Source organism: Equus caballus, chromosome 23 (assembly GCF_041296265.1).
Source record: "Equus caballus isolate H_3958 breed thoroughbred chromosome 23, TB-T2T, whole genome shotgun sequence".
NCBI lineage: Eukaryota > Metazoa > Chordata > Mammalia > Perissodactyla > Equidae > Equus > Equus caballus.
The window spans coordinates 9,952,496-9,979,256 of NC_091706.1; the positions used below are offsets into that span (position 1 = coordinate 9,952,496).

Genomic DNA, 26,761 nt, shown 5'->3' on the forward strand with positions numbered 1-26,761 from the left:
TTGTGAGACAAATACAACAAATAAACAAAATACAGAATTGAGAAATGGATCCATGAATTTATGGGCATTCTGTGACTAATTCATGTGATAATTATTTACTGAGTTTCTACTGTATGCAGCCATTGCTCAAGACCATTGGAATATTATTTCTCAAAATAGGCAAAGGCCCTTGTCTTCAAGGAGCTGCCATTTCAACAGGGAAACAAACATTAAAATTAAATAGAATAGGAAAGCTAGCTATAATATGATAAACAGTTTCAAATGCTATAGCAAAAGTAGAGTAGAATAAGTGAGGAGAGGAATTGCTGAGGATGAGGTCCCGTTTGTGGCTTTTCAAAGTATCATGGACAGTATAGACCATTTTAGGAGGATAAGATTTGAGAAAAATCTTAAAGAGATAAGGGTTTTAACCAAGAATATAGCTGGGATAAGAGAATCCCAAACAGAGAAAAAATCCAGTGGAATAGTCCTGAGGTGGGAGTGTGCTTGGCTTGTTCAAGGAAGGACAAGGCAAGTGGGGCAGCACAGTGAGTGAAGGGGAGAGTAGCAGGAGCAGATGCCAAGAAGTTACGGGAGGGGGCATATTGGAAGGGTCCTTGTAGCTTACCGTAAGGAATTTAGAATTCACTCCCAGTGAAATAAGCTATAGCAGCATTTTCACCATAGCACTGACATGCTCTGATGTGTTTTCACCTTAGCTGCTACTTTAGAAATAACCATTAGAGGACTGAGATAAAACTGGAACCTATTTAAGAAATGGTTAGAGACTAGATGTAGTCAGGAGATAAGAACCAGCAGGATTTGCTCACTGATTTGATGGTATCAAGATAAAGAGGTCCAAGAGCTCACATAGACCAACTGGAAGGGAGGAGTTGCCTTCAGTGGGCCTAGGACAGTCTACATCTGTTCAGTTTGGTGAACAGCATGTTATGGAAAACAATTAGACATCCAAGTGGCCACATTGCGTAAGCAGCTTGGTGGATGGGTCTGGAATGCAAGAAAGAGTTCTGGACTGGAGTCATCACTATATACATATGACATGGTAAACCAAAAACCTAAATAAGCTTACCTGGGAATAGGTATAGAAAAGATGAGAAGGCAGCCAGTGACTGAGCATGGTTCACTCCAATATTTAGAAATGAACCTGGAGAAGTTATGCCAGAAAAAAAAATTAGAGATCTCAGAGAAACGAACAGTGGTCTAGGAATGAAGCCATCACAATATAGGGCACTTGAAGCCAAATAAACAAAAACAAACAAACAAACAACAAAACCCATACATTCTCAATTGGGGGTCAAGTGCTTCTGATGGATCAAATGCAATGAAAACAGAATTAATTATTGAATTTACCCTTGTAGTTGACACTAAAGGAATAGGCACAAATTCTCAATAAAGAGGACATATGAAAGAATGGAAGGACAAGAATTGGGGATATCAAAAATAGAGAAAGTCTTTTATGAATGTGTTTGCAAAAGGGATGGAGATGTCACTGCAAATCAGAAAAAAGGAAAAAAGTTATCAGGAAGTTTTTCTGGGAAAATTGTTGATTCATATGGAAAATTTTCCTCTTATTTACCATGAATCTCTTCTAGGTGGGTAAAGATGAAAATGTGAACAAAGAAAATACTATGAAGCTTTTAGAAGATAGGATAGGAGAATAACTTCAATGACTTTAGGATATGGAAGAATTAGTTAAGACACAAAAAACACTAACATAAAGGAAAATGTCGATAATTCCATACATATACAAACACGATTTAAATATAAGGATAAGTTGCAAACTAGCACATCATATAATAAACTAAAAACAAAATATCAGCATATTTATTAAAAAATATGTATATATTAAAAGGGAGAAATTTAATAAGAAATGGGCAAAACACTTGAATATGCACTTTACAGAAAAGGAACTCTAAATGACTGACAAACCAATAAAAAGTTACTCAACCTCATTACAAATCAGATAAAAAAATATTCAAACTTTATTGAGCAGTACAATATTGTGATTTATATGTATTTGGTCATTTAGGTAATTAAAATATATACTTCTCACATATATTTGATAGTGGTCCTCAGTTCCTGGCTCACAGCTCTCAAAACCCTTGGAATTTTCTAAGTGTTTAGATTGATAATGGTGCTTTTGTTATGTGAAAGGTGACTTTTGGAAGCACCCAGGGAAGGGAGCTGGCCACCAGGCGAACCAGTCATGTGATCAGAGAATTAAAACTTTCAGTACTGCCCCCTGATTATTGAGAGAGGAGAGGATGGCTTGAGGTTGAATCAATTGCCAATGGCCAATGACTTAATCCATCATGACTATGTAATGAAGCCTCCATAAAAACCCGAAAGGACAGCTCATCAGACCTTTTTTCAGAGAGTGGGCCACATTGAGGAACCAGAACACTTCCACACACTGCTGTGCTGGGCCCGAGATCCACGAGATCAGAAGCTCCTATGTTTGAGACCTCACACTATGTTTCTCTTCACCTGGCTGTTCATTCCCATCCTTAGTGTTGCCATGCATCACAGTCCTCTGTAATGATGCTAAACTCAGGAAGTTAGAAATCTAGAGACTCTAAGCAAATAGCAACTGTAGTTGGACTGCAGACTATTTGAGCTTTACTGAGAGTGCCCAGTCAATGAGACAGGCCAAAACAGAAGAGATTTAAAAGTTTTCACATGCATCTACTTAAATCAATCTCATAGACTAAACAAGTTTAAGCAGTGAAATGAAATGGTCAATTATTTCAAAGAAAAATTTGGCTCTAGTAGGTAGTGTCTTCACAATAAGAGCAATCCGTCTGTTAGTCATGTGTTAAAAGAAACAAGCAGGTAGCTGCAAAACAGTGAGGGTTTAGGTGGCAGAAATAATGAAAATGAGGCAACATACTTGAAGATATTCCATTTTGTTTTCCCTAAACTTATTGCATGTATCCCTGTTTTTCATGAGGAACTGTTTCTGCTCTCATACAAACTTTAGCCTTCCAATGGGGTTCTGGAACCTCTTTCACCCAATTAACAGGTGCTCTTCTTGAAATACCCCTCTTTCTCCCTTGAATCACTGATTCATCCTTCAACACCAGACTATTCTTGTCAAAATCCAAAAAAAAGTGTTAATATTATCTATATTGAAAAAATTAAAAATCTTCCTTTAACCACACATAACTCTCCAGATATAAGTTCATCTTTCTTCTGATATTCAGAGTAAATTCCTGCACTTTTCTCCAACTTGTAAACCTCTTTTTGTGCTTAATCTATTTCATAGCATATTCTCCAACACTCCATTGAATCCCCTCTGTGGAGAACAAAATGGACTATTAGCTTGTCTACTCAGGTGATCAGCTTTCTGCTTCAGAGTACTTAAACTGTGCCCAATATTTCACATGGTGGACATCACCCTTCTGTTATAAGAAATTTTTTTCTAAGTTTCTAGCACATCATTATCCCCGGGGTGTTTTATATCTTTTCCATCCTTTTATTGCCACCTCTTAAATTCCCTGCACCCAGTTCTTCAGTTCTTTTCATCTCTATCCACACAAACTCTTCTTAGGTGATATCTTTTAATCTAATCTCCTGTCCTTACATCCATCTGCTTACCACTGACTATTAAAACCTATCTTCACACCTAACAACTCAAAAGATATCTAGACAAAAATATCTAGCTTCTTATCTGACTTTTTATCTTAGATATTCAATAGACATTTCAAACTTAAGGTGATTGAAAGAAAATTCTTAATTCTATTCACAAACCCTGCTTTACTCTATTTCATCAAATATATCTACCATCCACTTAATTGTTCAGTCCCAACATCTGGGGACTCTTCTTGATTATCCTATTTCCCTTACACCTTACCTTCTACTCATCATCAACTTCTATTATCCATGTCTTAAAAATACATCCCCGGTTATAACAGTTCTTATCTTCACACCTAAAATTCTAACCCATGCCAGGAGCATCTCTCCTCAGAACCCATGAAAACCCTCCAAAAAATTCTTCCTACTTTAATGCTTTTACCTACAGTCCATTCTTTATAAAGCAGCCAGAGTAATGTCATCAGCATGTTAGTCATGATCTGCCTTTCTTTTACTTGAAATCCATTAATGATATTTTATTGCAATGTAAATAAAGTGCTAACTTCTGTACCACAGCATATAAGGACCTCCTGATCTGGTCCCTACCCATTTTTCCTATCACTTGTTTCAGGCCAGCACCACTGTCTAACCTTCTGAACTTACCTTCCCTGTGTCAGTACATTGACACTTGCTATTCTTCCTGCCTAGAATGCTCTATGCTTGGATCTTCCTATGCCTTTTCCTTTCCTGCTCAAAGATTGCCTGCTCAGAATTTTCTTCTTTGAACACCATAGTTTGAGTAGCCCTCCACTTATTTTCATTATCAAATTGTGTTATTGTATTTCTTGTACACAATACATTATATTATGAATTATATTTTTCCAAATTTTACTGAGATATAGTTGACATACAATATTGCATTAGTTTAAAGTGTACAACAAGATGAGATATTATGCCACACCTGTTAGAATAGCTGTCATCAAAATGACAGGAAATAATAAGTGTTGGCAAGGATATGAAGAAAAGGGAAACTTTGTACACTGTTGGTAGGAATGTAAATATGTGCAGTCACTATGGAAAACAGTAGGGGGTTCCTCAAAACTTAAAAATAAAACTAGTATATGATCCAGCAATTCCACTTATCATTATATACCTGAATGAATGAAATCACTATCTCAAAGAGATATCTGCACCCTCATGTTTATTGCAACATTTTTTACAATAGCCAAAGAATGGAAACAACCTAAACATCCACTGATGGATGAATGGACAAAGAAAACGTGATAGATTATATATATATAGGCTATATTTTAACTTTTAATTGGAGCATAATTAAAATACGAAAATATTAAACAAATAAATTTGAACTTGATAAATTTTTTCAAAGTGAACCATAGGTGTATAATCTGCATCTACTTCAAGAAACAGAAAACCCCAGAAGCCCATCATATACCCTTCCAGCCACTAACCTTTCCCAAAGATAGTTTTTTCTGGATCTGTATTTTATATAAATATATTCTTTGGTGACTTGCTTTTTCAGTTCAGCATTATGTTTCCAAGATTAATCCATGTTGTTGCTAGTAGTATTAGAACATCTATTCTTATTGTATGAATGTGTCACAATTTACTTATCCATTTCACAGTATATTTTTAAGTAGTTTCTAATTTTTTTCTGTTACCATGTGTCTTTTGCTGAAGACTATGCATACACATCTACTGGAAATTCACCCAAGGAATTTCTTGTGTGCAAGGACTTTCTTGAACATATAAGGCTTTGGATATGTTGAGTTTTAGTCTTTGCTGCCACATACGTTATGATGGGAATATAAGCGTTTGTTTACTTGCTTCCTTGTTTTTCTTTATTTTCATTGTCTTTCTTCCATTGGAATACAAACTTCTTAAATGCAGGTGCTTTGACTATCTAGCTAATAGCTATGATGAATGGAAGAATGAATGAGGAAGCTGTATCTGAAAGATACAGTGCTCTATCAATCACATTCCTTGAAATCCTGTGATCTAGGGCACTAATTAAAAATGTTTACCCTACAGAGGTTCCTTGTGCCCCTGACCTCCATTGCTCTCCTCTGTAAATTAGAACTTATAAAATGTGTTTCTTTTTCGTATGAGGTTGTTAGAGGATAATAAACCTGATAAAGCATATAAATTATTAAGTTTTAGACAGATTGACCAATATGATTATAATTATGATCATTAATAATTTAATAAAGTCACCCTTTTTTGTCCCTGAGTAAACTCCTCATATAATCAAATGGGACAACGAACATGGTTTGTCACATCCTTTCTGTCCTCCATTCCTGGATTGTTGGGGAGCATGGATATGAATCATGAGCTAACTCCTATAACCTGGCATGTATGCTTAACTTTGATGACTTTGTGACATATTTGAAAAATAATTTTAGTATTCTCCCAACTCATATCCATGTGTGTTTCTCCAACTTCTCAGAAACACTCTCAGCCACACAGTGCTCACATGTTGTCTGTCTGGGCAATATCCCTCACTCTCATCCATGAGTTTTAACTTATCCTACAAATAGGTTGCACAAATATGTTGCAAACAAACAAAAGTTAAATACTGTGTTTCTTCACAAAATTTTTTTAAAAAACACAATGATTGTAGTAAGTGCAATGGCTTTTCAAGAAAATTATGTTCAGTGATTCTTCGTACTACCCGACAAATTGAACATGTAGATAGCTACCCAGCCATCTTCCTAAAAGGCTGTGTCAAAGTATTACTCTCATAAATAGAAAAGAGGATATTTCTTTTATCCTTAGATGGTGAACTAGAGTTGTACAGTAGTATCATATACCCAAAAAGTAACATCATCCCTCCTGTGCTCACCAGCATAATCCATGCCATTTAAAATTTCATGCAATTTATTTTGTTTCTAAAAGACAAAATTTAAGAGCAAAAAATTTTAGTTTGTGTTTCTGGAAACCGCTGTGCATTTATTTTGAATACATGTGAACAGCACAGGAGAAAAGGAAGACATAGAAAGGAATGAAGAGTGAAGGGAAGGAGACCAAGGGGAAACATGTCTTATACTGACATTTTTTTTATCTACACAGTTGAACGCTAGCCTCCAGTTTAATCGTTCATTGAGAACATGGCCACACTGGTCACAGAGGCTTCCATTCACCAGCTAAGTGGGAAGAAACTGTCAAAAGGCATCTCCTGACACTCTTTGTGTACCCTTGATTCTCCCCAGTGCCGTCTTCAGAGCTCCGGTCACATCCTTGTTCCTCAGACTATAGATGAGGGGGTTTAGCATGGGTGTGAGGATAGTGTAGAACACAGAGAAGACTTTGTCCTGGTCTGGCCTGTGGTAAGAATGTGGCAGCATGTAGGTGTACATGGCAGCCCCATAGAACAAGGTAACCACTATCATGTGAGATGAGCAGGTGGCAAATGCTTTCTTCCTCCCTTCCCCTGAGCTCATGTGGTGAACTGTGGTCAGGATTTTGGCATAAGAGGCAATCACCACAGAGAAAGGAATCAGCAGCATCAAAACACAGCACACGTACATCACTGTCTCATAGAGAGCTGTGTCTGCACCTGCCAACTTCAGGACTGCAGGTGCCTCACAGAAGAAATGGTTAATCTCCCGGGAATTGCAGAAGGGGAAGCACATGGTTATGGGAGTTAGGAGAAAGCCATCCAAAGATCCCCCAAACCAGGAACCTGCTATGATCATCCAGCAGACCCGTCGGCTCATGAGGACAGCATAGCGGAGGGGATTGCAGATGGTCACATAGTGGTCATAGGCCATGAGGCCCAGCAGGAAGAACTCAGCTCCCACAAGGGTGAGGTAGAGGAAATGTTGAGCTGTGCATCCCAAAAAGGAGATAGTGCTTTGACCCAACAGGTAGTCAACCAGCATCTTTGGCACAATGGTAGAGATGTACATCATGTCAATGAAGGAGAGGTGACTGAGCAGGAAGTACATGGGAGTGTGGAGACATGAGTCAGTGCGGATCAGGAAGATCATGACCCCATTGGCCATCAGCGCAGTGAAAAAGATGATAGAAATGATGACAAAAAGAAGGACTGAGATGTCCTTTCTGTTGAACAGCCCCATGAAAGTGAAGTCTGTAGAGGATGTGTTGTCCCCTTGTGTTGATTCCATGATGGCTCTGCTGTGCCCTAAAATTTTCAGAATAAAATGATCACTCATGCACAATTAAGAAAAGAAAATATGGGTTAACTGTTACATAGCGAACTCATAAAAGTTGGAAGAAAACTTTTAAAAATATTTTTCTTGGTACTTTGGCACTGACACCTAGCAACCAATATTTTCTAGAATGCTTTTAAGTAAAATTGATTATTTAAAATCAATAATTCTTTAAATGGATTGGACAAGATTATACCAGCTGGTGCTATTGTACTACAGTGATACACACAACACCACCTAAAGGTGTATAGCATGCTATGCGGCATGCGGCAGTTAAACATACCCTAGTATGGTGTGTGTGCACATGTGTGTGTGAACATACTACCTTAGATGTGTTTAAATGAGTATTTTTATTAAATAAATGTTTATTATAATCAGCATCACCATCATCTTCAGAATATTTAAGTCTGGCTATGGGTAGTCTATGTCTACCATTTAGCCACAAATACGGGTGATCTCCCATTTGGGCCATGAGTCACTGTCTACATTATAAGTGTTTCTTTTGCTGTCAGTTCATCCATGATGAAATAAAATTGTATGGGAGGAAATAAAGTGGGCAATGGAAACTACTCTTGCAAATTCAGACATGAAAAGGTTATCCATTGCAAGAGGCATTCACTGTTCTAGAATTATTTTTATTTATTTTTAAGAAAGAAATTTCAATTTTAGAATGATGAGTAATTAGCATTGGTATTATGATTGGCATTTTAGCACTAACAATTAGGATTCAGGGGAAATAGCACATGAACATACATCCTGAACTATAACTCAGCTATTATTTTTAGAAACTGGAAATTTTTCAATGTGATCTGTAAATTAAAACAAATTGAGTAGCTGCATTTTATACAATTTCAGGTTATGATAGAAGAAAAAAATATCCACAAAGAACATTTTGAATGTTAAGAATGATTTCCATGGGTTTTAGAATTAAATAAGATAAGGCAAGGTATATTTTACCAATATGTTTGAGAATTAAACTGATAAAACTCGCCTATTCTCAAAATATTCTAAAAATATGAACACTTCAGTCAACTGAGCTGAAAAAAACTTACTATTAAGAGCAATGATAATGACATTGTGAAAAGTTTACCTGTGCCTAGTTCTTCATATCTATTGAATCACTGAGCTTCACAATAAAGCTAAGCAGTGAGGAACTGTAAACCCCGTTTCACCAATGGTGGATTGAAAGTGATATTCTTGTGGTCACACAATCTGTTAGTGCAGGGGTGTTTAAACTACGCAGTCTCAATTCTCTCTGTACTCTTACTTACAGAAAAATAGACAGAAAAACAGCTAGACATTTATTGTAGTTGTCAAATAAAATGTCACAACAACATGAATCTGTTAAATTTTTAATTATATGTAATTAGTAATGTGATTAGTGAAAACTAGTCATAAAAAAGACCACATGACGTAAATTAGTATAATCAACACTGTTTTTTGTTTTTTTTTGTGAGGAAGATTGGCCCTGAGATAACATCTGTTGTCAATCTTCCTCTTTTTCCTTGAAGAAGATTGTAGTTGAGCTAACATCTGCGCCAATGTTCCTCTGTTTTATGAGGGATGCCACCACAGCGTGGCTTGATGAGTGGTGTTAGGTCCATGCCTAGGATCAGAACCTGAGAACACTGGGCTGCCAAAGCAGAATGCATGAACTTAACCACTATGCCACCAGGCCAGCTCCAGGACTGCTTATTTTTGAGGGAGCAAACGCTGTTTCTCGTGTTTAGCTTTCTTTTTTTTTTTCAAATTTCAGAATCTTTGATGGCGGGTTTCATAGCTTTTTCCCTGACACCATGTACCATTTCATCACCATTTAAAATCTATCTCATTTTTCTTTTATCTTTCTAGTTTCGATTAATGTAGCCTAGTAAAATATGTATCTGAAGGAAAAATGCTCTCCAGATACTGGAATAGCCTAAATATTAGTAGTATTTCAACTTCTTCCACACCCCTCACATTTTGGGTCTAACTTTTATCACACCCTGTGATGCCAGGAAGAGAGAGAAAATGATGTATTGCTTTACAAAGTCAAATAGCATTCTCTGCTTTCCATTACACTCATTCCAAAATCTCTTAAAAATCTACCTTTGCCTAGTTTTTCCACTCAGCTCTATAGTCCTTGCAATAACAAAGGCAAACTCTAAAGTCTTCTCTATTTTGCAGATGTCTGACATTACTCTCCCAATTGCACATAAAAAGTCTAATTTGTCAGACAGCAAGCCCCATTTGGTTAAATTTATTATCTGCTGTCTCACTATGCTGAATCATAATGAGAAGGAATTATACTTGTTGAATTTCTGCTGGACAAAGATTGCACTGCTTTCCTATGATTTAGTACAAGTGACAGCTATCATAAAATGTCTGGAATAATTCTGTGACTTTATACAGGAATTTTCTTCTGAAATGAGACAGTGGACATAAAGTAAAACCAAATTTAGAATCAAATGAATTGAGTTCTCCTTGACATGATATTAATTAATTCTATTACCCTGTATTCTCTCCCCAAACGGTCTGAGCCTTGGTTCCCATTTGCGTTAATTTTAGATGATATGACATCAGGGCTATTCTATAGATCAAATAAGAAATTCTTAGTTACAAGCAAAAAATATATTATACAATGCAAGGTAAAATACCAATGTTATACCCATATATGTTAATTATTGCAAAACTATAAGTGTGTGAGAATCCTCAATCTCTCATTTAAGCAATCTACACATTCACCTAAAATCTGTGAATTTGAGTTATAAATACCTCTTGAACTTCAGGTCTATAGACTTTGGCACTCCTGGTGGAAATATTTCAGCTGTCAAATTCTATATTTTTTTCTAAATATCTCTTGACTTGAAGGAAATGGTCTTCAGCATAAATTCTCAGAAATATGGGTGAATCACATTTAAGCCTGAAGAGAATCTAAATATCTTTGAGACGCATAGATATGCTTGGCCTGCAAATTATGAGAACACAAGAAACAGAAGATTGCATAAAATTGGCATGACTTTATTGGATAAAATTGTCTTTAAGTTTTACTTAAATTAATTTTTTATTACACTATACCACACATCAAAAGAATGCAACACAATTATTTCATTCTGACATTTGAAATTATTCCCTCTTATGTTGTAAGGGGTACACATTTGGTTGAGTAGGGTGGTTAAAATTACCTCTTCCCACTTAACTTGAAGTTAGGATGTGATTTCTGCCTAGAACTAGGATGATCACCAAGCTCATCCTTTAAATCAAGTGATAATGGTATCTCTAAGTTGTAAGTTGCTTCCTTTCCCTGATTCTCTCTGACTACTGGTGAACTTTCTGCCAAATGAAGAGCATAGTCCACGGTCTTTCGGCACAACAGCCCTGTCGCTAGGAAGCTCTGTGCTCACTTGGATTAAAAGCTGCCTCTTGAAACCTCCTTCTTTGCCCTCTAGATCCACTCAGAAGCAGTTTCTTCCCTTTTTAATGTTCATCTGTTCATAATTTGAATATGCCCATAAAGTCTTTCTCCATCTTTCTCTGTGCCAGGTTATGCTTCTCTATTTTTGTATGCATTCATCTGTGAATTCTTTGCCAAAATGCCCAAGTTCTAGGTATTAACTTGAGATAATCTTTGGAAATGCCCATTTTAAAATACAATCTGTATTTCAACAATTACTTTAGATGGAGTTTTTGCAGTGCAGAATAACTGGGGATGTTACTTTTCTATTTTATATCAAACACATCACATTGTTGGCACATTATATACACATTAAAACTATTCTAATTCTGTTTTATTGATCTAAGCATCTGTTTTTCTGCCATTATCATGTATGATACTGTTGTTGATTCCATCTTTATTTAAAATTTTGTATTTCATTTATCATGAATTTTTTGCCTTTTTTTAAAAAAAATATTGCATTAAAATATTATTTATCTTGGGTAAAAATCTCTCCCAGTTGAATTTTCACATGAGAATTTCTCAAGCCAGTTCAATACATTGTTGTGCAGTTTGGAAACAAAATACAAAACCTTAGATATATCCCTAAATCTTCTCTGTATTCCAAAATTATGCCCAGTATTTCAAAAAGTTGGAATCATTAAGAATAAAATCAAATTCAAATAAGAATCATAAGCTTATTACATGATAAAATGCAAATGTACTCAGACAATTTCACCAAGCATACATTACTGTTTGGGACATCACTCCAGGGAGTCACTCAGGCCACATTCCTTTGTTCACCACATACCCCTCTTGCCAGGACCCCTAAAGAGATCACACACCCCACAACTAGAGAGACCCACTATTTCAGATGGGAATTTATTCTATGGTATGGCAGGCACTAAAAAAAATGTTTTGGAACCACTGGTAGAGTGGGGTTGAGGAATGCAGGTGTCTGCACATCCTTTAACATCATTATAGAAAAGTCATACGTACAATGCTTGCATCACTGACAGCAAGGCATGAGGCCTGGCTTTAAGTTAGAGGGCCTCCTGGAGTCTGTCTGTTTTGCCTGTATGTCCTTAAGACAAGCACATCCAATTCTCAGACCCTTAGTGTCCTTATCTGTAAAAAAAAAAAAAAAAAGGACAAGAATAAAAAGGCAATCATGCCAGTGGTTGGGGGGAGAAGAGAAGCACCAGCAGGGAATCAGGAAGCTTCTTCATAGTCTGTGCCCTGTAAACTGGGACTAATGCAAGTTTTTCATTTAGTCCTTTTGTATCTTTCAAATAGTGTTGTCCCTATCCCATCTAACTCACAAGGTCAAGCTTTGCTTGAATTATCAAAAAAGAAAAAAAAGGGAGGAAAGGTTTTGTTAAAATTGCACACACAGACATAAACAGGCATTTCATAAAGATTCTTTGTACTGTTTCACTCAACAGCATCCTTACAGCAGGAGATTTGCAAAGCATACTCCAGCAAATTCCCAGAAATAATCAGGCAATCTGCTTCTTGGTGCACTTGCAGTTGAGGGGGTGGTATGGGGCAGTCTTCTCCCATTCAACTTGCACTTGAGATTTGCAACCCATCAGTTGTAGACACCGTGCCTCCATTTCCTTAGATTTAGCTTGCATAAGTCTTGTTTACATCATATAAAGAAAGATGATTCAGACCACTGGGAAATGCTGTAGAAACTCAGTGATTTCCTTATTCATGAAATAGTTAAAGTGTCATTAAGATGAGCCAAGCTAGGTGCTCATTAGCATTTGATCTATAACCTGGGATCTTCCTTAATTTCAAAAGACCTGGATTTTCATTAAAATAAGAGAGAGAGAAGAACATACAGAGTTGGTCTAAATATTGCAGAAGCTTGCAGATGATTCACTGAATTGCTTAAATTTAATTAAGGATTTTGCCTTGTTTAGACAAAAATCTCAAACTATTAAATCCAATCATTTAATTTTCAAAAATCTTTAAAATGATTTGTTTTTCCTATATCCACCCTTGTTTAACTCATCACCTCATTTCCTCAAAGCCTTTTCTTATCCATGAAATCTGAATACTCATATTAAAAGCAGCATATTACACATCTCTTGGTATGCATAAAGGAATGGAATGCATATCATTTATATTAAAAAATCACCCAAGGGGGCCAGCCCTGTGGTTGAGTAGTTAAGCTTGCACACCCTGCTGTGGCAGCCTGGGGTTTCACTGGTTCGGATCCTGGGCGCGGACATGGCACCGCTCCTCAGGCCACGTTGTGGAGGCATCCCATATGCCACAACTAGAAGGACCTACAACTAAGATATACAACTATGTACCAAGGGTAATTTGGGGAGATAAAGCAGAAAAACAAAACTGGCGACAGTTGTTAGCTCAGGTGCCAATCATTAAAAAAAATCACCCAAATGCCTAATTTTATCCTAAACTTTGTTCCAAATAAAGAAGATCATCATTGTCACTTACTTAGAGCTGAATCCTCTCCATATAGTCATTCAGAGTAGAGTGCATTATCCAAAGGTAGAGCTAGTCATACAAAATTTAGTAAAACAAAAACTCACCAGCAAACTATAAGAACTTTATGTAACTAAGAAAGAGATTGGGAATGAACAGAGGCTTTTCAGAAAGAAGATGATCTCTTAGTAGAAGAGAAAATGGTTCTTTAGTAGATTTAATTTCTTCAGTTTATGTTGAGAGAGAAAAGAACACAAATTGATTCACAGTCATGGGTATCCATAACAAGAAAACTTTCAAGCCCACCCGTGTGCCTGTGTGCTTTGCATCTTACCCCTTACGATCCAGCACACAGAGGATTTTTACTTGGACTGTGATATTGACTGATGATAGAATTAGCACAGACAGACGTGCAGCAAGTTATTAAGAACAATTTGGTAATATTGCTCTTAATATCTGCAGAATGAAGTATTATTTTTAAAAATTAAAAATTAAAAAATTTCCACCCTAAAATCCCTGAGACATTTTACATTGCCAGGATACACCACACAAATTCTCCGGCCTTCTAGAAAAGTATGTTAACTCTTGCTTCCTCTCTTTGCAAGAAAATATTTAGAAACCAAAGAGGGGCAAATATGAAAAAGTAAAAAGACAGGAAGAAAGTGGTAGACTACTAAAGAACAATGAATTATCTCTGGTTGCTCTGCATTTGGGTTCCTTGGCACGATTGGAGGTCTCTGAGCGAGAAGAGGCAGGAGTTTAAATAGTTTTCAGAGAAGGTCATGAAGTAAAGTGCTCTTGGAAAGAGCAGGTCTCCCCCTACAGATCTCAATAGACTTCAGTGAGACAGATTTGTCCCAGCTAATTAAAAGTATATTCCTAAGGTGTAGGAGAGGGAGCCCTAAAGTCACATGAGCTTTGAGAATAGTGTTTCCACCACTGGGCTCCAAAGTGCAAGACCCTGGTTTTCTTAGCATTTCATCAGAAATTTCCTCTAGCAGCTATTGCTCCTGGAGAAATTTGGGAACAAATGTGAGAAGTCATAATAAATGAAAAGTAGCCTAATTGCTGTTATTTATTTTAGCATTTTATTGGTAATCTAATAATAATTATTTTACCTGAGTATTAAGTCAATACATAATCTGATGAAAATAGGAAAAAGTTTAAAAATTTAGAAGCATCCATAATACTCAGAGATAGTCACAAAAAAAATATCATATAGATGGTTATCCTTACAAAATTACATTCCCACTGCATGTATACATACATACATACATTTATATAATATATATACTTACATATATATCATTTACATACCAACATATATATGGGCATATGTGTGTGTGTTTACGTATAATTTGACAATTTTTATTTTTCATGAACTACTTATTAAGAAGTGGATGTGAAATATTCTTCCAAATGTAACTTACAATATTCACAAGGTATTCTACCCCGTAGCTATAATTTATTTTATTTAATCAATGTTTCACTTTCAATGCACACATTGTTTTAATTATGACAGTAGTAAACCATGTGATGATGAACATCCTTATATTTAATTTAGAAAAAAATATATTAACTCAAATTTCACATAATAGGAAATTGGGCCTCATTTATCTTACAAGATGGACAGAAGTTCTTGAGAAGTGGAGCTGAAATGGATCCCAAGTTATCAGGCTCAGCCATCTCCTTCTATTCTGTTTTGTTTACTGTGTTTTTCTTGTACCCCATTACCTTCTTGGTTGGAAATGCCCCCTCCTATCACCCTGCATGCGATGCATTCCAAGCTAGTCTGGCATAGAGAACCAGAGGAAGGCTGCACCTGGTTTGCAATTGATAAGCCAGCTGACTGAGATGGGAGCAAGTCTACTTTCCTGATTAGCTGGTCAGTTCAACCCACTGTGTTTCAATGTGAATTGTTTCATTTGGTCAAATATTTTGTCTACCACCCGGCAGCTTTTTCAGGGCGTTGGAGGCACCTCACCCACCACTGCCAGTGTCTATCCACAGTAAAACAGTGCTGAACCCAGCCAGGGTTTCATCAAATTGGTAGGAGCCCAAAGCCTGGTAGAGCACCATTTAGAGGTGGTCCAAGAGGCCTGGGATATGGTCCAGGTTTTTACAACTGGGTGTATGATTTAGGCTAAACATTTACATTCTCCGCTTATCAGGTTCCTAAAAAGAAATTATACTAAGTCATTTCCAAAGAATTTTCCAGTTCCAATTCTCAAATGAAAAACTAATTCTTTCCTTCCCATTTAGTAATGTTATCTACTGTAAAACCCAGTGTTCTAGAGAACGACGAAAGGGACTGTCCACTATTTCTTTGGAAGAAAATGGTCGATAGAAAGATCCATACCACTGCTACAATCTAGAGAAGTAGTCCATAAATCTAACAATCCTAACGAATTGGAGAAGAAGTTGCAAAGTGATTATTGAATTTATGAACTAATAGAGCACTTCTTCCTCATCTACCTCTGTGTCTTCTGATGTAACAAGTATCTACCACACAACAAATACAGCATCATAGGATCTTTGCCCGTAGAAAATGAGTCTTTGCATTTCTTAAAAAACACGATTCATTTTTTCCAGTTCCAAATTTAGATAAAGGAAGAATGTTTTCAATTGTTACTCAAAGAAAGGATATCTGGATTTTCTAAATCCTAGTCTGAGTCTATGTAACAATTCTCTTTGAAGCTTTATGGCCCTTTAGTCTCTTTCAAATTCTTTCAAATGTCCACACATCTAGCCCTTCCACAAACTCCATCAATGGATCATTTAAATAATGTCATCAAATCACCGGATCATATGAGGCCACTGAAGGTGGTCAGAGCATGTAATATTAAATAGACATTTTGGGGCATTTATATACATGAATCTCTATCCGAGAAGTGGTATGAGAGAAGAATTGGAATGAGTGGACACGGAGAAGGAATAAACACCAGTGGTGTTTACAGTCTTATTCACATGTGAATGTTACCATGACTTCACATTTTTGACAAAAGTACTGCTGATAACCTTTTAAGATAGCTGGCATTGGCAGTTGATGCAGGTGTCATCCATATAACTCATGATAATATGTATATAACATCACCCATACTACTCTGAGAGGATTTAAACTGTCAGAATTCTTCCCTTGTCATGCCACAGGTCCCTTGGCATCTTGCCAAAACCCTCTTCAAAGCCCCTGTTACATCTGTGTATCTCATACTGTGTTAACAATGGGGTGAGGATGGTATAATAGTAAGAGAAAACCTTGTCTTTGATTGGAGTGTGGTAAGATTGGGGAAGTATATATGTGTAAAGGGAAGCCCTGTACAAAAAGGGCACCACCATTATGTGTGATGAGCAGGTGTCAAAGGCCTTCTTCTTCATTTCTGCTGACTTCATATGGTACACCATGGTGAGAATCTTGGCGTATCAAGCAATCTCCATAGAGAAAGGGATTGGTAGCATTATGACACAGCAAAGGAGCATCACTATTTCATTTTGTTGCCACAGGCCAGCCTCAGCATGGTGGGAGCCTCACAGAAGAAGTGGTTGATCTTGTGGGAAGAACAAAATTGGAGACTCATGGTGATAGGGGTGAGGAGAAAGCTGTCAAAAGTACCACCAAACCAAGAGCTGGCCAAGATCATCCAACAGACGTGGTGACTCAAAAGGACGGGATAGCAGCGGGGATTGCAGGTAGCCACATAGCTGTAAGTCCCAGCAAGAAGAATTCAGCCCCCAAAAACCCCATGTAGAGAAAGTACTGGACTGTTCAGGAGATAAAGGAGATGGTCCTCTTGCCCATGAGATAATCAACCAGCATCTTGTGTACAAAAGTTGAAATATACATCATGTTGCTGAAAGAGAAGTACTGAGCAGGAAGGACAGGAGTGTGGAAGTGAGGGTCTGTGTGGATCAGAAAGCTAATGACTCCATTAGCTATCATGACCATAAAGAATATGGCACAAATGATGCTGAAAAGGAAGCCTGAGGCTTTATTGTTAGTAAAGAGCCCTGTGAGGGTGAAATCACTGGAAAAGTTCTTTTTATCTCCATCCATGGCATTGAGTTATACCCAGAGGCGTAAGAAGAAAAGTGTGGGGTTAAAGAAAATTGCAGTAGATGAAATGAATTATTTAAAGCTGTCTGTATATGTACTGCTAAATTAAAATCATTTATATAACTAATATCAAGTATTTTTTTGTGTGGGGGTGGATTTGCAGCATCTTCCTTCTTGGCTGTTAAAGAGTAACTCTAAATCTAGATCTCCATGGTTTGAAGATAAATGGACATTTGGCAGTAGATGATTAGTTTAAGGGAGTTTAATTATTATGGCAGAACATTTGGGCCCAAGAGAGAGGATTCTTCACCTGGAGTTAGCTCCATTTATTTCAAATATGCAAACAACTGCAAAAGAATTGATTCAATCAGTTCAAATAACCAAATAATTCAGTAAGATGTTTTATTGAATCTGGAATTTTTGTGACAACTTTAAAACTAATCAACCTTATCTATGAATAATAATTAAGTTGTAGATATAGTTGAAAACTATAATGAACTGTAGTGAATTAGATCACAGTATCATCCTTCTGATCCTTGATCATCTTATTTGTTCCTTCACTCATTTGCTGATTTCTCAATCATTCACATACCGACTTTTATTTATGGGATGCTATCAGCACAGTGTTCTAAGCTTTAGGAATACTGTTGTAGACAAAAGGAGACATCTTGTGACTTATGGCTCTAGTTGTGGGAGAAACAAAGTAAACAAGTAAATAATGATGATGGTTCTGGATAATACCAATAACTGCTGTGAGGAAAAGTGCAACATGGCTAATGAAGGATGACAAAGAGCAGCCACGTGAAGATTTGGGGAAGGGTATTCTTGCAGAATGAATAGCAAATTTAATATCCTTAAAGAAGAAAGGAACTTGTTATGTTCAAGATAACTCATGGAGAGCATTGTGAATGAAAGGTATAGTGAGGCATCAGAGATCAGATTTTAAGACATGTTGACCAAGGTAACAAGGTCAAAATTATTTTCTAAATATTATCAGTAGAATTGAGGTGTAGTTGACAACTTGTAATGGTTTAACATTTAAATATGTGTTCATTCTGATTTTTTTAGTTTCTCTTTTGGTCATTTGAGCCAATAATTCTTTTCCCTTGATCCTGCATTGTTCTGGGTTTTGAAGGCTTTACAAGAAGGGACTTCCATCCAGGTTAGTTTGGGAACTCCAGTTTGCACCTTCTGTCCAGGATCTCATCTGGTTTAGCATTTCTTCCATCTCCCTTCACTCTCAATAGCATCCTGATTTGGTTCATCATAAACCTAGACATGGTGCCTGAATAAAATGTCTGAAGGACATGTAGGTAAGAGGGCAACAGGAAATTCTGCAAGGTCTTAGGACATGGAAGGTATCCACACTGTGGGTGATGCATTTGCATCTTGAATATATATAAAAATAAGAATATTTTCCAAAAATTCCTCAACAGTTTTACCATTCTTCGAAGGCTAAATATACATTTTGAATTATGGATATCACATTAACCACTGCATGCACTGAAAGAAACAGGTGATGTGGCCATAAGTGCATGGAATTGACAGCCATTTTTCTGTTTTAGGAACAGCATTTTGGAGTAGCGGTTCTGTATGATGCCAGTTATATATATTTAAGGATGTCAGCACAGTGAATTGGAGACCCAATTTAGGAAAGTGGAAAATATGCAGACTTAAGGGAAAATGCAAGCAAACTAGAAATCTAATCTCTATCATTCTAAGTTTATTCTGATCTTTCAACAAAAATCAAAACATAACTCTATGTTCTTGCTTGCCAGCTTGGGGAAGGTTGAATGGATTGAGTGATGAGGAGAAGGGAACAAGTGATGGCTTATTTGACCCTTGTCATCCACGGTGGGGCTCTTCCAGAAAGGCGTACCACCTGCTCTAATGAGTTCCTAGTGACGATCTGCAGAATCAGAAGGGGCCCGCAGCAAAGCCGAGGGAAGCCTATGATGCTAGTGGACTCTTCAGGAAAGGACAAACACGCTGCTAGGTCAATGCACTACTGCATGGAAGGGAAAGAGGAGGTTACCCAGGACAATTAAATACCATGGTTCCAGGATGGAAAGTCACAGGAAAGCCAAGAAAGAACAGTGCAAATGATGTGAAATTGTCTCACAAGTGCGGAGAGTAAAACTCGAGTATCTTCCCAGGAATGCAGAAGGAGAGAGATTAAACGAGAAGAAAGAAAGTGATAGATGAGGAATAATAACAATACCAAAGCAAGCTATAAATAATTGGTGGCTTTTAAAATAGGGATTCCAGTGTAAGACAACTATTAATAACAAATTTAGGAGAAGAAAACTTCTGTGAAAAGAACAAAAAATCTTAATATATGAAGAAGTTTCATTTAGTAAAGTGATACATGCTCTTAAGTATGTCCTGGAAAATTTTTAAAGTAAAAGCAATATGAAAGAAAGGAAAGAAAGAAGCAAGGAAAGGAGAAAGAGAGGAAAGAGAATGAGAGTGAAGAAGAAAAAACATCTAGAAGCATACAGACAGAATAAAAAAAAGGAAAAAATGGCACCTATGATAGAATAAAATTCACGCTGGCCACAAACATTTTCTTGATATTGATAAAATCCAAATAAAAGTGAAGAAATGTCTAAACAGAAGACATCTAATATTGGAGTTAAAAACTAAGGGCTCCAGAGCCAGAATTTTCTGGTGTGCATGTATTTTCTAAAACACTGAAAAATATGAAAGGAAAAATGCATCATAAAAAAGTGCAGGGAGTAAAGAGAAAAAAAAGCATGTAATGAGATTAGATGGAAAACAACTATGTTAATTTAGTGACAACATTAATTTAGTAATAGCATCATCCCTTTTAAAGTGAAGGTTCACTCCTTAAGAAAGCAAATCAGAAAAGGTACAAAACAGAAAAGGTAGACTTAAAAGATGCAAAAAAATAGTGAGTGACTTAACTATATATAGAATATAATTTATGGTAATATTATAAATGAAGCATGTAAATAATTCTATCATTCAAATTTTAAATGGAAGTCCTTTCTGTGCTTAAGAGATTCAATTAGCTTCCAAAGAACAATCTTTTTTTTGTAAAATATATTAGAACTCTGAAATAATAATAACAGATTTACTTCTAATTTAGAGAAATTGAAATATTTAAACATATGCCTAAAACACTACTCAGGACAAAAGGAAGCACAAACTTGTACTTGGAAAAAATATGTCACATATAGAAACTTATGTGACGTAGCCAAAGTGGTACTTAGGCAAAATTTTATAGCACTCAAAATATAATTTTTATATAGAAAATGTGGTGCAAATAAAGATTTAACCCAAGAAGTTAGAAAAATATCAACAGAATAAATTTAAGTAAGAGGAAGAGAATAAACACACATAAATATATATCCATGGATTCTGAAATAAGTAGACCAGATATATAAAGAAGTGATTCTTTGAAATTGAAACAAATGGACCAACTCCTGGTTATTGCTATGAAACTCAGGGGAAAAAAAGACATGGAACATCATTAAGAATAAAACAGAAATGATCTAACCACAAATATGAGAAGAATAGCAAAATATTTATAGTCTAAGATGTTATTTTAACACTATATTAATATAGTTGGAAATTTCAATGAAGATTATTTCAAAATATGTTACATCTGTATCTATATACATAATATACATGTATAACTACAAATAAATACGATACATACATATGTATGCATATATATGTATAGCGAAATTACTAAGGGAAAATAATGAGAAGACCCTTAAAATTTGGAAAAATTAAGATTTTAATACAGGTGTCTCCCCAAAATTTCTAGTTCAGAAAACATTCTGTGAATATCTTCTAAGAACAGATAATTTCAAAATTATTGTAGTGTGTAAATTAATCCTCATTTATTTTATAAACCTGTGTAACTTCCAAAACAACTCCCATAAGAATAAACCAATCTCATTTATAAATATAGATTAAAATTGCCTAAATTAATATTAGTTATTAAATCCAGCAGTAAATTAAGGATAACCTGTTCATGTAAACCCACTCCCTCTCCTTCTTAACACTCTCCAAGGCTCTGTACTGGTTGTGAACTAAAGATAAACGTCCTATGTGTGGTTTGTGCGGCCCTCAATGGCTTGGCTATTCAGTCCTGTGCTCTCCAGTGCTCTCTCAGTTCTTGGCACTTGCCTTCCATAAAGTAGCCCAACTCAGGAGCTCCGGCTGCCTGGAGCGCAATCCTCCCATCTTCATCTGGTTTCTGCAGCCCCAGGTCTCAGCTTGCATATAGTTCTCTCAGAGGGGGGAGCCCCTATGTTGTTAGTAATAGTGTAAAATGCCCTCATTACATGCTAACATATTTGTTCATAATATCTACAAAAATATCAACAAAATACTTCTATATATTACCAACACAAATGATGACACAGCTGGTAATGTACTAAACTTGGAGAAGAATGTAAACCTAATAAAATGCAATTCTGATTAAAATTCTAATAGAGATTTTTTTCTGGGGAAACTTGGCAAAGTCGTTCTAAATTTAACCTTAAAGAATGAGCATGTGTTAATTGTCCAGGGGAGAAAACTTTTAAGTATTGACAGAAAAATGTTAACTATTAAACTCTGTGGGATCAGTGTAAAATACAGAGACTGAATAACTGGACAGAGAAGAGTGTTTAGAAATAAACATCCCACCCCCCCCCAAAAAAAAACACAGTCAAAAATCATAGCATGTAAGTGAATGTTTTACATAAGAGTTCAATGAAATGGAAAGATGGAATTCACAATGTGTAGATGGAGATGAAGGAAAACAGAATCTGTCACCCCAAAATATACCTCTTTGACATAAAAGTTATTTTGAGCTAAAAGCAATTAAGAAGCAACAAACTCAGGAAAAGTTCCCCTTTTTCATCCTAAAAGGAGGACCCCATTCTCCTTTTACTGGAGCCAGACTCTTATCAACCCAAAGACAGTACTAGAGGAATCTGCAAAATAACTTTACTCGATTAATTCCCTCCCACATATTTACCTTCCCATAGTTTGCTAATGGAAGCTTCAAACTGCTTGCATTTAGGGGCCAGCCTGGTGGCGTAGCGGTTAAGTGCACACACTCCCCTTCTCTGCGGCCCAGGGTTCCCAGGTTGGGATCCCAGTTGTGGACATGGCACCGCTTGGCATGCCATGCTGTGGTAGGCGTCCCACATATAAAGTGGAGGAAGATGGGCACGGATGTTAGCCTAGGGCCAGGCTTCCTCAGTAAAATAGAGGAGGACTGGCAGTAGTTAGCTCGGGCTAATCTTCCTCAAAAAAAAAAAAAAAAGGTTGCATTTGTCCTGTCATTTTTTAATAAACATATTGGTTTTTTTGAAGATGCTGCATAAGCCACAGTTCTAAGCCCCTGCTTTGTTGCTTTTTTGTTTAGGTTTCTCCTGAATGTTGTATGCTTCATGTACCCTGCATGCGGTAATAAACTGTTTTTCTTTGGTTAACCTGACTTTTTCTTAGAGAGTCTCAGCTGAAAACCTAACATCGGTAGAAGTAAAGTTTTGCCTCCTCTACAGAGACAAAATTGCAATTTAGAGGTAAAGAATAAGAGTTTTCTTTCCAATTCACAATTTTTAGACTAGCTGGTTAAAAAGCTTACATAAAAGGAATAAATCCATTTCTAAAATAATACTTTTATGTAGTGTTTGAATATTTTTAACAAAGAAGTATATTATTTTGTAAGAAAATAATTGTTTAAAGGATGATATCATTTAGGGTTTTCAATGTGAGGGAGTGGGCTCGTGCATTCTTATGCACTGCTGGTGTGAGTGCAAATTAACACAATTTCCTGGAAGTATTTGGCAATATTTATCAGATGTCTTTAAGAAACATCCACACTTTAGCTACCTTTATGAATTTATTTTAAGAAAACACATATCATGAAGATGTGGTTATATGCAAAGATATTACATGAATCACTGCTCAAGAGTTTCTGCTCAATATCATTAAGGAACTTGTAAATTAAAACAAGATTAATTTTCACTTTTCTATGATTTTTCATAGTTGTTCCACTAAAAATATCTAAAAGTTCCACACCTGGAGGAATTGACACAAAAATCAACAGTTGATGGGAATGAAATGTTAAGAATTCAGTTATCCAAAATACAAAATTGCTACTTTCAGGTTTCTTACTAGAGAAACTCATCACATGCTCATGGCCATGGATTATAATATTAGAAAATTTAAAAGAACCTAAATATTCATAATTATATTATGCTATCTATATAGAATGTAATAAAATGGAGTAGTAATTAACAATTTACTAAGCTAGATATATATAATATACATATTATTGAAGTAATAGAGAATGATAATGATATGCTCATTATTATATCTTATTTTTAGTTATTTGGATGAACAAAGTGTCTATAATCTTTGAATTATATAATAGACATTGGGGGTATAAACTAGGCACTATAAACAATGGAAATATTTATTAAAGATATGGTGCCCACTGGGGCTGGCCCCATGGCCGAGTGGTTAAGTTCGCCTGCTCCGCTCCAGGTGGCCCAGTGTTTCATTGGTTCGAATCCTGGGCGCAGACATGGCACTGCTCATCAAACCATGCTGAGGCAGCATCCCACATGCCACAACTAGAAGGACCCACAACGAAGAATATACAACTATGTACTGGGGGGCTTTGGCGAGAAAAAGGAAAAAAATTTAAAAATCTTAAAAAAAAAAGATATGGTGCCCACTGACATAATTTGCACTGCTTATCAATTAACAAAGAGACCAAAAAAGGATGTGCTACATCATAGATTATGAATAATGCCCAAACATAACCCTCTTGGAAATAATGAATCTATTAATCTCTTTGAAAGTTTGATTTGTAATGACACGGCAAATGTCACATAAGTATAAGAAAGAATTTATTGCATATACATCCACTTCTACTACCCTATATACTTACAGGAAGGAAAAATGGAAGCTAAAGTCTTTAGTGAAAAAAGAATTAATCCCTGGAAGTAACAGAAATGCTCCATATTGTATTTTTAGTTGATACTATACCTCAGATTAATTTTGTGCAACAAATTAATTTGGGTGAATCTTAATTAACTGAATACATAATTAACCAATAACTAAGTATGATAATTAATCTTTCAATTAATAATCAAATTGGTTAATAAATTAATCTTTTGCCTACATTTAAGAATGTGTGATTACTGGTAAAGTGTTAAAGCTGCAAGTAAGAGCAGTTTCTTTATATTCCTTTAATTCATGAATAAAATTATTAACTTTTTCTAGTGCACATATTTGAATAGATTCAGACACATTGTGTGAGTCCATGTCCAGTATAAATGTTAACTGTTTAGAGGGTTCTAAACCGAGAAAAGTCTCTGTATGCAGGAAGATAGGTCATGGTGCCATGTGGCAGTAGCTGCCCCGGAGTTACATCTATGGTAGCTGAAACTTCGGTGAACTGAGATCACAGGCCTCCTACAGGTGTGAAATAGAGAAACTTAGCCGTTTCTGTTTCCCTCACCAGGAAACTGAGATGTAGCAATTCTATATTTATTTTTGTGTATAGTTTTTAATTTTAAAATTTGGCTCATCATTACATTGAAGGCTATTTTGTGAAATAGTCAAACAAATAGGCAAAAAATATACAAAAGTCATATGAGATACATCACATCAATACTAACCAAAATGTGTGAATCTGAAGCTCTTTCAAGATAGAAGTAGCCAAATTAGAGAAAATTGGGATTACACAACAATATTTCCCAACATTGTGAGTAAATGATGTGTGGAATACTGAAAAAATATACAAAAATGATAGAAATATAATTGGTACTATATATATATATATATATAAATGTGTATATATATGTAAATGTATATATATACACACATACATTTTCCAGTTTATTTTGATCAGAAATAATATGTAATTCCAAAGAGATGGATGACGGGATGTTATTGTGAATTGAAACATTAAAGTCATGCTCATTCCTCCAAGTTTTAGTTGTTTCTATGTCATTTGACCAAGTTTTCTTAAAGAAATGCTCAAGCTTACTTTTAAGCAGTTCTCATTTCCTATTCATTCACTGTCTTCCAGTCATGACTGGAACCATGGAAAATGCAAATGAAACCACAGGGATAAACTTTATTCTTCTTGGGCTCTTTAACCACACACACACAGACCCATCTTTTCCTCTTTCCCATAGTGCTCATGATCATTCTCACCTTTCTGATGGGCAATGCCCTCATGATCATGCTCATCCATGAGGATCACGGGCTGCACATGCCCATGTACTTCCTGCTTAGCCAGCTCTCCCTCATGGACATGATGCTGGTCTCCACTATTGTCCCCAGAATGGCAGCCAACTATCTGATGGACAAAAGGTCCATTTCTCCCATTGGCTGTGGAGCTCAGATCTTTCTGTTTCTCACTCTGGGAGGGAGGGAGTGCTTTATCCTAGTGGCCATGGACTATGATCGCTACATGACTATATGTCATGCCCTGCACTACATCCTCATGAATCAGAAGCTCTGCTTGCACATGACTTCAGGTTCTGAGACTGCTGGGAGGGGTGGATGGGCTGATGCAGACTGGTGCCACTCTGAGCTTCCCTTACTACGACTCTTGGGAAATCAAACACTTTTTTTGTGAGGCATCATCACCCATGCATCTTGCCTGTGCAGACTATAAGCTTTTTGAGTTTTTCATGTGTATGTGCTGCATCCTGATGCTCTTGATCCCTGTATTTCTCACTTTGGCATCCTACAATCTCATTCTGGCTGCTGTGCTCCATGTGCAGGTCACTGCTGCCTGAAAGAGAGCCTTTGACACCTGCTCCTCTCACCTGGCTCTTGTAGGGCTCTTCTATGGCACCCTCATATTCATCTACAAGCAGCCCAAGTCCTACCATTTTGTGGCTCATGAAAACGGGGTTTCTGCTTTTTCCAGCATCTTCACACCTTTGTTGAACCTCCTTATTTATAGTGTGAGGAATAAAGAAGTCAAGGGGGCCTTGAGAAAGTGACTGGAGAGATATTTTCTGTGATTTCAATACTGAGCATAATTCGCCAATATAGCATCACCCAAATTGGAATTAGCTA

General features: G+C 36.3%; 1 protein-coding gene and 2 pseudogenes across 3 annotated transcripts in view; 1 reads left to right on the forward strand and 2 right to left on the reverse strand.

The window, feature by feature from the left end:
- Nucleotides 1-6,507: 6,507 nt before the first annotated feature.
- LOC138915005 (olfactory receptor 2T1-like) overlaps nucleotides 6,508-26,761 on the reverse strand; it is a 60,846-nt gene continuing 40,592 nt past the window's right edge. For 2 of the 3 annotated variants that reach the window (XM_070248119.1, XM_070248120.1), the window contains 3 exons: nucleotides 12,175-12,303; nucleotides 10,518-10,710; nucleotides 6,508-7,735 (listed from right to left, as the gene is read on the reverse strand). In XM_070248119.1, the coding sequence (XP_070104220.1) occupies nucleotides 6,753-7,718 (966 nt within the window). In that variant the 5' untranslated portion in view covers nucleotides 7,719-7,735; nucleotides 10,518-10,710; nucleotides 12,175-12,303 and the 3' untranslated portion in view covers nucleotides 6,508-6,752. The remainder of the gene's footprint in view (nucleotides 7,736-10,517; nucleotides 10,711-12,174; nucleotides 12,304-26,761) is intronic. The other variant, XM_070248121.1, reaches the window with a different exon arrangement.
- OR2T108P (olfactory receptor family 2 subfamily T member 108, pseudogene) lies at nucleotides 16,755-17,683 on the reverse strand (annotated as a pseudogene).
- On the forward strand, nucleotides 25,772-26,685 carry OR2T132P (olfactory receptor family 2 subfamily T member 132, pseudogene; annotated as a pseudogene).